Source organism: Benincasa hispida, chromosome 6 (assembly GCF_009727055.1).
Source record: "Benincasa hispida cultivar B227 chromosome 6, ASM972705v1, whole genome shotgun sequence".
Taxonomy (NCBI): Eukaryota; Viridiplantae; Streptophyta; class Magnoliopsida; order Cucurbitales; family Cucurbitaceae; genus Benincasa; species Benincasa hispida.
The window spans coordinates 38,783,739-38,796,596 of NC_052354.1; the positions used below are offsets into that span (position 1 = coordinate 38,783,739).

General features: G+C 28.2%; 1 protein-coding gene across 1 annotated transcript; it reads left to right on the forward strand.

Moving 5' to 3' along the window:
• The first annotated feature begins 5,652 nt into the window (after nucleotides 1–5,652).
• LOC120079228 ((R)-mandelonitrile lyase 3-like) lies at nucleotides 5,653–12,196 on the forward strand. Its single transcript, XM_039033390.1, has 4 exons — nucleotides 5,653–5,833; nucleotides 8,500–9,153; nucleotides 9,923–10,775; nucleotides 11,967–12,196. Exons 1-4 carry the CDS (start codon nucleotides 5,653–5,655, stop codon nucleotides 12,004–12,006), a joined length of 1,728 nt encoding a protein of 575 aa, XP_038889318.1. The 3' UTR covers nucleotides 12,007–12,196.
• Nucleotides 12,197–12,858: the final 662 nt, after the last annotated feature.

Below are 12,858 nucleotides of genomic sequence, written 5' to 3' on the forward strand. Positions count from 1 at the left end.
CGCGCCCATGAAAAATAAAGCAAGTTCTTCAAAGAGCTTTATAGATCAAATTCTAACATTGTCTTTCTCATCAAGGGAGATGGTGACTTTTTCTAAAGAAGAAGAAATTCATCCTTATGACATGTTTGGTATACCATGATAGAAAATATGATGCCAGCGGTTTCACAAGTTTGCTCACAGGCATTGACTTGGCAATTATGCAAGATGTATGGTGGATGTCGTGTCGATGTTCGAAGAACTTCTGGGTGAGCTAAGTAGGTGGAAGTTGCACCATAAATTTCGGTAAGGTTTATCGGCATGTGATGATAAAAGGACAAAATCTTGAAAGGTGGTATTCCAAGTGGTCTACTATTTATATTAGAGTGAGACATAATTCTCTAAGTTGAGAATGATGATTGTTAACAAAGATAATTGGTGTATCAGAAAGTGAGAATCCTTCAAATATCTCGCCTAGATGGAATTTGTTGAGTTTTAGCAAAATATTAGATGTGCAACTGTCCCATGTTAGAAAAGTTCAAAGAAGTGATGGGCTTCAAGTACTATAAAGGAAGCCCATATCCTTGGTTTCAAATCATCCCAATTAAAGCACTTTAAGCTTAAATGTATTTACTCTAATTCCTCTATTATTTTTTTACTTATTCCTATATAGTAGTTGGAGGTTTTTTCCAACAATAAAAAAATTAGAAAAATAAGCTATTTGGGTTTGACACCATTTTGAAATGAAAATTTGAACATATATACTCCATCTTCCAGTTATCTTTTCATATAATATTTTATGAGACAAATATTCCAACTAGTTTATAATCATGTGAACTTTTGTTTATAATTTTTTTTAAAAAAATTGCATATAAGTGCTGAGAAGAAAATGCTAATTGTGTATTAGACTATTCTTAAAAGCAATAGTGTGCTAGGTTGTTCTTGGATAATGAAACTTGTAGCAATTTAATCCACTCATTCATGGAAAAGGATCAGTTTTCTATTGTATACCTCATATGAAATTTAAAAATAATACACCTATACTAGATTGATCACTAAGTTAGCTGAAACACCTAAAAATGATCATTCAAATTTATTTGGTTAAAGTATCATTTTAGTTTCTATACTTTAGATTATATTACATTTTAGTCTTTGTACTTTTAATTGTTAAACTATAGTATTTGATACTTCCAATAAATCTTAAACTTTAGTCTTTTGAAGTCAATTCTAATCGAAGTTGGTTAAATAATAATACTAATTTTCATGTAAAAAAAATACGGTGTAAATATTATTTCACAATTTATAAAGGGAATAGAGACTAAATTGTTTTTTTTAAAAAAAAAATATATCAACAATGGACCGTTTTAAGATTTTATTGAAAATACATGAACTAATAATTATTTAATTGAGTTGAATTTTATTCCCCGTTTAATTAATAATTTTTAATTAGAGATTGTTTAGCAAAAGTTAAAATGAGTTATTTTATGGCAATTAATAAGCATTATTTAATAAGTTAAAAAGGAGTTAGCTTAATTGGTAAAAATTGTATATCTAGAGATCTGTTAAATTTAAGATTATAAAACCAGCAGTGAAAGTCATTAAATTTAAGATTATTATACCATCTAACCACTCTCATCTCGAAGTTAATAGTAATTTATCAATCAAAATATGCAGAAGTAAAATTATGAAATTTGGGACCTCTCTCTTACATCACGCATCTTGACGCTTAATTTTGAAACCTTAATTTGTATTGCCGATGCAATAGGAAAGAGAAATAACAAACATATGTTGCTCAACAAGCAACCATTCGTGATAGTTTTGTGAGTTTTGATGAGTTGTCCATTAAATTTGAACTTAAGTTAAGTTTACCAATTCGTAATGAAAATTGGTATAATCGTAATAGGAATTGATTGATAGATAAATCGTAATGGACCACAATCGTAAATGTAATTAGATTATTTTTATCACGTTTAATTAGAGTTGTGAGTTTTGGTTTTACTATTATCGTTACCATTATCGTTACTTTTGAGAATCAAATGGTAACACTAACAGTAACAGTAAAGGTGTTAGAATTTATGATTTTTTCTCTAGAATAGTAACAATAATGATAATCGTAACAGTAACAATAATAATGCAACGTAATTTTCAAACCTAATTGGATTGAGCACCCTCCAATCGTCAATCAATTTACATTTTTTATTAGAGGTTTGGAAGTGGGTCCTAGATGTTATTACATGTGCAGAACACAAGTAAACACATCAAAGGTAATTAAATAGGACCCGCTTTTCACATTACCATTGATTTATCACGTTCTCATTGGGGTAATATAGCCTTAATTTCCATTTGGTTAGTTTTCAATTTTAGCTTTAATTTTGAAAATTGTCTTAAAATCATTGACAACTTAATGTAAAAATCAGATGAAAATAATATTTATAGGCTTTAGTTTTCAAAAACAAAAAACTAAATAATTATCAAACGAGACTTAGTTTCTATGATCGTCTCAATTTGATTTTTAATTGTACCTAAAATTTGAAATTGCATACTAATTAACTTTTTAGTAAAGATGGCGATTAGTTAATTTAACAAAATGATGACATGAAAATAAGGATGAGAAGATTTAATCTACAAATCTTTTGGTCACTATCTAACATGTAGTATATATCATTTGAATTATGCTCGTTTTTGGCTATTTTTATATCTAAGTTAGCAATTGTTTATTTTTCACACTCAATAACCTTTGCATTTATAAATTGGTTGTGTGTGTATATATACTTTTTTTTTTTTTAATGTTCGAGAGTGATATGTCCAATTAACTAAATAAATATTTTAGTTTCTAATGTTTAGGTAATTTTCTTAATGTAATCACTATTGTTTAAGAAGTTCAATTGTAACGATCTAACCTTTCGAGTACTCTGACAAAGGCGGTTACGAGTAAATACACATTTAAAATCCAGATAATTTGTTCAAAAAAATTCATTAAAACAATAAAGATTGTTTTTCCAAAATAAATTCAAAAACAAATAAATAATAAATAAATAAAATTTTTATTCGGGGTCCCCTAAAAAATAATATTCATAAAGAAAACATTCAAAACGTTAAAATTTGCTGTCTCACATTAAATTCTAGTTTCAAAACATTCAAATGACAAAAACATAGATTGAGCAGAAGCGATTTCTTTTGTCCCTATATGGCTCTGTCACTCGCCAACCTGTTCCTATCATTACCTGAAAAAATAAAGAACAAAGGATGAAACATTAATCACCAATAAGTGATCTCATTACCGAGATGAAGCTGTGCATTCACATGCCGTGAATGCTGTTTAGTGGAACTTTCATGGTGAAGCTATTCTGACCTGAATGGCTAACTATGGGGATAACTGACTCGCCTTAACTGGCTTAGTGCACACTTCAATCAGTAAAAAAGAAACATAATCGTTGTACCGAACACATGTCTAGTGGCCTAAAGGCACACCATCGATCATGGGAAAAGAAACATAATCGTGTACCTGTCGGTTCATGCATGTCTAGTTGGTCTGAAGGCACACCGTTAAATCATGGGAAAAGAAACATAAATGTATACCTGTCGATTCATGCATGTCTAGTGGCCTGAAGGCACACCGTCAAACATGGAAAAAATAAACATGAACATGAAATTTTCGATGCATGCATGTCTAGCGGCCTGAAGGCTCATCTCAAACGTAAATTGACTCATCGGTCTCCTGTAAATATACATGCATCCAGATGAGATGGTATATCGCCCTTACTAGTCTAATCATACATCATATACAAAATATTCATGGGTAGTTCCACAGCTCATATCATGACTACATAACACGTAGTCTCAAACATACTCAAACTCCAAAAAAAAAAAAAAACATACATACATAATAAGGTATTACAACTTCCAAATCTAGCTTCTAGATCTCAATAAGTAACTTGACAAACCTAAATTAGGTTAAGTTGCCTAACACGGAAACTCCGATAATAGATTCATTTACCTCAAATTAAGTCAAGGACAGTTATCTCGACAATCAACTCCAACAATTTACTTGAACTAAAACCAACGAAAGGACCAAATGATCGTAAATCCTGCTAGAAAGCACGCCACTGATCTCCAAACTTCGAATCGTAAATGTTCAAAAACTCGTTTTCCTTGTTAGATAGTGATCAGAAACCGCTCACAAACTGCAATCTAAAAGCAAAAACATAAAGGATATCAAACAATTTGAGCCAAAAGCTAATAAGTGGTTAAGAACCTCCAAGAATTCTAAAAACTTACTCAAACTATCAATTTTGGTGACAATGGCATCAGCAGTGGTAGCAACCATAGATAGGCAGTGAGTGTTGCTGTCAGACCGCCATGAATTGTTTAGGCTAGCGGGCTGGTAGTGAGGGTTTTGCATGAGAGGGTTTTGCGAGAGTGAGAGATAAGGAATTTCTAGTTTTACAGATTTTATTCAGCAACGATTACGAACAAAACCAGACTTCAAACAAGGATCCAATCGTTCAAAATGAACTCTATATGTCTCAAACAAACTGACCAAAATTTGCTCACGATCCAACGGTTCAAATTCTGACAATCAATAATTTTGTGGAAGCTATCGCCTGAAAAATTGAATTGCTTTCTCCCCTGATTTTTTGGTCTCTTTTCACTCTTATTTAATTTTGGAAAAATCTAAATTCTTTTATTTTTTTTTCAATTTTGAAAAGAAAATTAAAAATATTATTTTCACAATATTCTTCAAAATCGCCGAAAGATTCAATCTCAGAGTTAAATAAAAGTCCAAATTAAAATCTATTTCCTATCCAATATTCATCTGGGTATAAATCTATCGTTCAAGAAAACCAATAGATAGATTAAGATTTTGATCCATGCAAGACTACCACAGTGCGTCTGGCCTTATTACACAAAATAATTCTCCTTTACGCATAGATTATATTTACGAGTGAACTATTCACATACCACAGATACATCACTATGTGAAATTCAAATTAGACCTGTTTTTTTTTAAGCTTGGCCAAACACCCAGTATATAGAGAGATCCCCACTTAGAATCCTAATCTGAGGTCTGTGTGATTGAGTGGCAATGAAATCTTTTTCAATTTTTGCCCAGAATAATTAAGTATCCAGATTTATAGATAATAAGTCCACTAATATGACTATATTAATTTATATTCAACCATGATTCAAGAATAAACCGTGTGTGTTAACCAAACATTGTTTTAACTAATCCCGCCATATACGATAAAATTTGTAGATACCCTACATTTATAAACTCTATGAGAATATATATAAGTTTTGGCACCTGAATTTTATTTAACCCAATAAAATTTTCAATAATAATGTACTAAGTAATTTAAGGTAACTTTCACTGAAAAGATAAATCGTCTTTGATGTATACACTAATCAAGTTCCTATATATTTAAACATTTATCAATAATATTATTGCCTTTCACAACTAAAATCCTAAAATTGGTTGGTGATAAACTTACCTGACATATATGATTCTTAGCGAAATAGTAAAAGAGTTTTATAAGGGAAAAATATCATCTAATGAAGATAAGACAATTCAAATTTATTTCTATAGGCTAGGGGCCAAAAGTTTTATTTTAAAAAAAAAAAAAAAAATTGGAAAACAAATGAAGATGCATGATAATAATTGAATAACTTGCATAAATGGATTTCTACAATTGCTTGTATAACTTGTATTATATTTTTGACTCAATCCTATGTCTATATAAACATCAATGGTTGCAAAAGCAATTATACAGAAGAAGTGAGAATTGTTCAACCATGGCTGCCTTTCTCCTTCTCATTCTTGTCTTTCTCACTCACTCCCAATTAGGACTCAATCAAGGTAAAAACCCTTCTATCTTTCTTGTTTCTTTGGACTCACTCTTCTTCTTGTTCAAGACTCGACTTATCATTTTGATTCATGTACTTTAAATTTTGTTCAATTTTAGTCTTTGTACTTTTAATAAAAATCTTAAATTTAGTTCTTCAAAGTTATAATTTTATCGAAATTGGTTAAATAATAAGAGGCAATTGCAACTTTAATTAAAAAAATTGAAAATTGGGTCCGTGTTAGGTTTTGCTTTTTTGCAAACATATCAAAAAAACTTCCGCCTGAAAATTTGATTGTTATTTGATTTCTATGTGATTGTTATGTGATTCCTATCTGATTTCTATGTGATTGTTATGTGATTGTCACACCTACAATTACAAAAAAGTTGAAGTCATGACTTTGGTTTCCTAAAATGTATTTGTCATACAATTCAATTTCTCGAATAATAACAAGAAATTTCATACAATAAAATGAAAATATGATAATGTGTCTTTAAAATTTATAGTAAAAATGTTAATATAAATAATTAGATTTTTTTTTTTTTTTTAAAGATTCAACAATAAACTAATAGTAGGGACTAAATTTAAGATTTATATAAACTAGTAGTAAAAACTAAATTTAAGATTTATTGAAAGTACATGGTTTAGAATTGAACGTTTGAAAATATAATTACTAAAATAGAACATGTCTAAAAGTAAGAAGACTAAAATGAGATTTTAACCTTATTATTATATTTTGTTTTTTTTTTTTTCTTTTTTAGTAAATGGGTATGAGAATTCAGATCTCCGTTCTCAAAGAATGAATATATATGAATTACCACTTAACTATGCTCACTTTGACATTAAGATATGTACTAATGCATGTTCTATTATATCATTGATTGTCATGCATATTTTATCTAAAATACATAAGTCTCCGTAAAAGAGTTAAAAGGTCCATTCGATAACAATTTCGGTTCAATTTTTTCTAATCATTTTTTTTACCATATTTTACTCTAGTTTTCATGTTCCCAAATTTCTGGGAAAAAAAAACAAAGTTTTTATAAACGATTTTTTTCTTTTTTTAATTAATTTGACTTAGTTTTTTTTATATATATAATATTTTTAACCGTAGGTAACAAAAGAAAAAAATGATTGATGAATAAGTAGTGTTTATAAGTTCTGTTTTCAAAAGTCAATATTGAAAGACCAAATTGTTAGCAATAAGCTCTTACTACTTGTTTTTTATTTCACTTTTTTAATATTAGTTGTTAGATGGAAATTGATAGATATACTTTTGGATTTAGTAAATTAATTCTTAAAAATTAATTGCATGAAGGCAAACTTGATTCCATTTTTCCTAAAACAATTAAAAAAAAAGAAAAAAATTCAAAAAAATTATTTCAAAGTTTCACCATTTGTCTTCTTATATATAATTACTCAATTTGTTCTATTAAATACATTGAGATAAAAAAAATGTACTTTCATCGAAGTGATGGTTTAATCCATATATATAGAATGTAAAGTTTTGGTCCTTATATAGTATATTTCAAAATAAATAGGACTAGTTATATAATTGTCTAAAATTTTCTGTTTTTACTTGAATAGTTTAATTGGCTATTATTTTACACAAAAGTCTTGTCCAATTTACCATTTGTACTATATAATTGATAGGTATATGAACAGGATAATTTATATTATATATCGACATATACACCAAACAATATATGCGATATATATTTATATTTTTCATTATATTTGTAGACAAACCAAAAACTAAACTATGGTATATGTGATGCATATTTACATTTGTTAACTATATTACCAGTATATTTGATATATACTTGATATTTCAATTAAGATATGGACGGTTTTTACTTAGGAATATAGAAAAAAATAAACAAAACTTCCTAAAATGAAGGAAACATTAATTTTAAATATCATGGTGTTAAATGAATATCATCCAAAATTAATAAATAACAAAGATATAGTCAAAATTCAAAAATGATGTTATTAAAGAAAGAATTAAATATTTCAAAAATTGATTGATGAGATATAATCTAATTAATGGTGCTTCGAAATATAAAATCTCTATATAATTAATTCTAAATTCGAAAATGATATATATTTTATTTTAAAATATAACAAAATTAAAAGAGAATCTATGAAAAGGTTAAATTGTCCCAAAATGTTGCTTAAATCTATTTATGAAATATTACAAAATTTTAGGATATTGATAAAATATAAGTTATGTATAGCAAGCTGATTTCCTAAATCTTTTTACATTCATTTTATAACAACTTACTCCTCACCTTTAGTAAGTAATAATTTAATCATTTAGTTTTACTCACTCAATTTACTCATTGTATATCAACCTAGTCGAGATGGTCGGATGCAACTTATTGATTCTTTCATCCTTTTAACTTCTTGTTCAAAAGAAATTTTGATCCTTAATTTATAATTTTTATAACTTAGTCTATATCAAAAAAAAAAAAAAAAATCACATTAAGGGTGAAGTATCTATTCTTTATTATGTTATGATTTAGTTTCGGTAATATGTAGAATATAAACACATTCGATCTCGAAGTGGTTTACCCTTTTACACATGAAGAAAAATCTATTAATTCTTAAAAATATTTTAAGATATAAAGATATTAATCCCTAAAATTATATTTATATGAAGTTATGTGTTTTGTTTAGATGTTAGCTACATGAAATTTGTACGCAATGCTAGTGAGTTTCCAGAAAAAGAAGAATATGACTACATAATAGTAGGTGGAGGAACAACAGGATGCCCATTAGCTGCAACGTTATCAAAAAATTTCTCTACCCTCCTCATTGAAAGAGGCAGTGAACCCAGTAAATATCCCTCTGTATTGAACGAACAAGAGTTGTTAAACGTTTTCACTGTTGAAGATGACGGTAAAAATCCCTTCAACCGGTTCATTTCCGAAGACGGTGTCGAGAACATAAGAGGGCGGATTCTTGGTGGCACCAGCATGATCAATGGCGGCGTGTACTCGAGAGCGAATCCAGAGTTCTTCAAAACACAATTAGGGATGCAAGAATTGGACATGGAAATGGTGGAGAAGGCATATCAATGGGTTGAAGAGGCTATAGTGTATAAACCAAGTTTGAATCTTTGGCAAGCTGCTTTTAGAAGATTCCTTGTTGAAGGTGGAGTTCAGCCTGATAATGGGTTTGATTTAAGAGACATTGTTGGGACTAAAATTTCAGGTTCTATCTTTGATGAGAATGGGATTAGACATGGAGCTGTGGAGCTTTTAAATAAGGCTAAACCTACAAATCTCAAAGTTGCTGTCCAGGCTACAGTTCAAAGAATTCTCTTCTCTGGTTAGTGTTAGTGCATATAGCGTTTGTTCAATTTTAATCTCTGTATTTTTAATTTTCCAATTTTAGTCTCTATAGTTTTTTATAAATCTTAAATAATTTATTCCGAATACTAGTTTGTTATTATTTTTTTTTTTTGTTACCCTATAGTATTTTTACTATAAATTTTAAAAGCAGATTCACCTAGTTTTAAAAAAAATAAACAAATAGTAAATTATGTAATTATGTTTTGGAGGAAGATGTAGAGTTTAATTCTATGGATTATAATTAGAAATTACTTTATATGTTGGAAAATTCTTATAAATAAAAAAAAAATCTCAAAAATATTTATATTTTATAGCAAAAAGTTCCAAAAGTGTTTGTATTTTTTGAACTTTTTTCTATAAATTGTAAATATTTTTAAATATTTTTTTATATTTAAAAAGTTCCCTTCTATGTTTTCATAAAACTCTAAGGAAAACTACATATTTATGAGGGTTTTTTTCTTAATCAAACTATAGGACTACCCCTTCATTATTTTTATCAAACCATAAAAACTAAAACTTTTAAAACCATGGTGTATAAATTCTAGCTTTTGTCAAACTATAGGAATCAATTTTATAATTTAATAAAAAAGAAACGCTACATTTTGACTTCTTGCATAAGAAAAATAAAATTTATTTTAGTTTTGGAACTATTAAAAACAAATCATGTTAGATTGTTGGTATAACTATTTTCTTGAATATAATGGTGAATTTAAATACTTTATCGACCGTTTCTATATTTTATATAGGTTTATCAGCAAGAGGAGTTTTGTATTCAGATTCAAAAGGAAAATTACACACAGCATTCATCCGTGAAAAAGGAGAGATAATTCTAAGTGCTGGAGCTCTTGGAAGTCCTCAACTTCTCCTTCTAAGTGGGGTTGGCCCAAAATCTTATCTTTCGTCCTTAAAACTACGTGTCGTCCTTAATCAACCACATGTCGGTCAATTCATGTCGGACAATCCCCGTTTTGGTATCATCTTAGCTCTTTCATTTCGATTAGCCTTCAGCTCTTCAAAAGTGATAGGAATTTCACAAAACAATAGCTACTACTTCCAATCCATTGCTAGTACAACACCACTCTCAATTCCACCATTATTTAGTATTTTTCCTCCCAATTCCACTTCTTTAACAACTACCAGCTTAGCCACCATCGGCGGAAAATTTTCTAAAATTTCTTCTTTTGGCTCGCTTCACTTAAATTCTTCCACTGATGTGAAGAACAATCCCATTGTTCGATTCAATTATTATTCTCATCCTGATGATCTTGCTAAATGTGTTAGAGGAGTGAGAAAAGTGGGAGATTTTCTTAAAACTCCAACCATAGAAAATATTAAGACGAGGGATCTGGAAGGTAATAAGACGCTTCAATTTGTAGGGCTTCCGTTGCCAGAAAATTTGTCGGATGATACTTTAGTTGGAGAGTTTTGTAAGAAGACAGTTACATCGTATTGGCATTACCATGGAGGATGTTTGGTCGGAAAAGTCGTCGACAGTAATTATAGCGTCATCGGAATTAAAAATTTGCGTGTACTTGACGGCTCTACTTTCGCCGTCTCGCCTGGATCCAATCCTACTGCCACTCTTATGATGCTCGCCCGGTGAGTAATTAACGCCTTCGGTTCCATTTAGGTATCTAAGTGTTCCTGAAGTTTGTTTTTTATGGCTCTACTGTGTCTCTCTGTCAAATCCCGTTTAGTAACCATTTTGCTATTTTATTTTTTGTTTTTAAAAATTAAACATATTTTCTCCTCATTTTTTGTAATGTGCATTCCTTCTTAAGTACAATAATTAAATTCTTAGTCAAATTTCAAACACAAAAATAAATTTTTAAAAGCGACATTTTTTAATTTTCAAAATTTAGCTTAATTTCTTAAATCATTTGTAAAAATGAGATAACAAATGAAGAAATTTTTAGATAAAAGTAGTGTCTAATATGCTTACCTTTTAAAAACAAAAAACAAAAAATGAAATGATTACCAAAATAGACAAAAATGGTTGAGATTGAAAACTTATTTCCCCAAGATCTTATTGAATAATGTTTTGAAAATGAGTATAGGATTTGTTGGTTTGTTGTCTAGTTATTTAGAATGTTTTTTCTTATTAAAAATGAAAATAAAAAATTATAAGAAAGAAAGAAATAGAGTGTAGCTTTTAAGAATTTGGTTATGCTTTTAGAATTTGGCATGTGTTTCAAGATTATATTTAGCGGTTATTAGGAAGCAAGTGGATTTGATTTGTGAATCAACATATAATGGTTATTAAGAGACAATCACATTATTGTGACGATAATTAATTATGTTTTCTAAGTGTTGAATGTGATTCTATGGTTTCTATCTAGTTATTTAGAATATTTTCTTTTTCAAAAGTGAAGATGAATTTTAAGTTTCTTTTTCTTTAAAAAAAAAAAATACATTTGATTTGTGTTTAAAATATTTTAAATTAATTGTGAGAAAGCAAGCAAACATTTCAGAAATAGAAAACTAAAAAGAAAATATTTTTTTCAAATAGAACCTTAATTTTTAGGAGTTTTATTTATTTAGTAGATGTACTTTTAAAAAGTTTAAAACAAGCACTGGTCCATGAAACTTTAGGGTATTAATTAAATCCTTAACCTAAAATAATCAAGACTTTAATTATTTTTTATTTATCATTTTTAGGAATATTGAAAACTTTATCAATAAATAATCGCATTAATATATATTTTTTAAAGAAAAATAACAAATACAATTTTATGTGCTCTTTATTTTTCAATAAAAATTCATCTATTATTTATTTCAAAATAATTGCAGGTATGTTGGCCTTCGGATGCTGCAACAAAGAGGGGTGTAACAAAATTCACTATCTAGATGGAGGTGGTGTTGTATCTCTTAAGTAATTTCTACTCATTTGAAATAAAATCGAATGTGTCGTTGAGATATTTCGATGTACCTACTGATCAGGTTACGTATTTGTTTTTTTAAAAAATTCTGCTCCATTTGAAATAAAAATTATAAAGATATAATTTTCTTTATCTTCCCTAATAAAATAAAAATAATAATAATAATTTCTAGTTGAATTTATTATTAGCTAAATTTGAGCTGGACTTAATAGAATAGATTTTAATTCTAAAATATTTATAATGTTGGACGATTTTTTTAAGAAATTATTAGAAAAAAGGATTAGTAGTGTAATATCCGATAGGAGTATTCAAATAATTCGATAATCCGAACAACTCAGACTATCCAACCCAAATTATAAGGTTAGATAGAGTTAATTTTAATTTTTTGAAAAAAGAAAATACTTTTTCTTTTTGAGTTGGGTTAAAGATTGATTCTTTTTTTTTTTTTTTGTTGAGTTGAGTTGGGTTCGGGTTATACTTTTAAAAATTCGGGTTCACCCAATCTGACCTCAATTTCTAATATTATTAAAGTACATATATATAACTTATAAATATTATAACTCATATACATCTTAATGGTGTTTGTTTAAAATTTGTAATAGATGTTATGGATTTTGCTATTTAACATTTCAATTTGATGACATTTTAGTTATTAGTATATATTGTAACAAATTTAAGTATTTTAAATTAATAGAAAAGATATATTAAAAATAAATAAATAAATAACCCGACAAACCAATTCAATCTAATCAAATTTTAAGGGTTTGGTTCGATTGGGTTGGAGACCCGATTTAGATCATTTC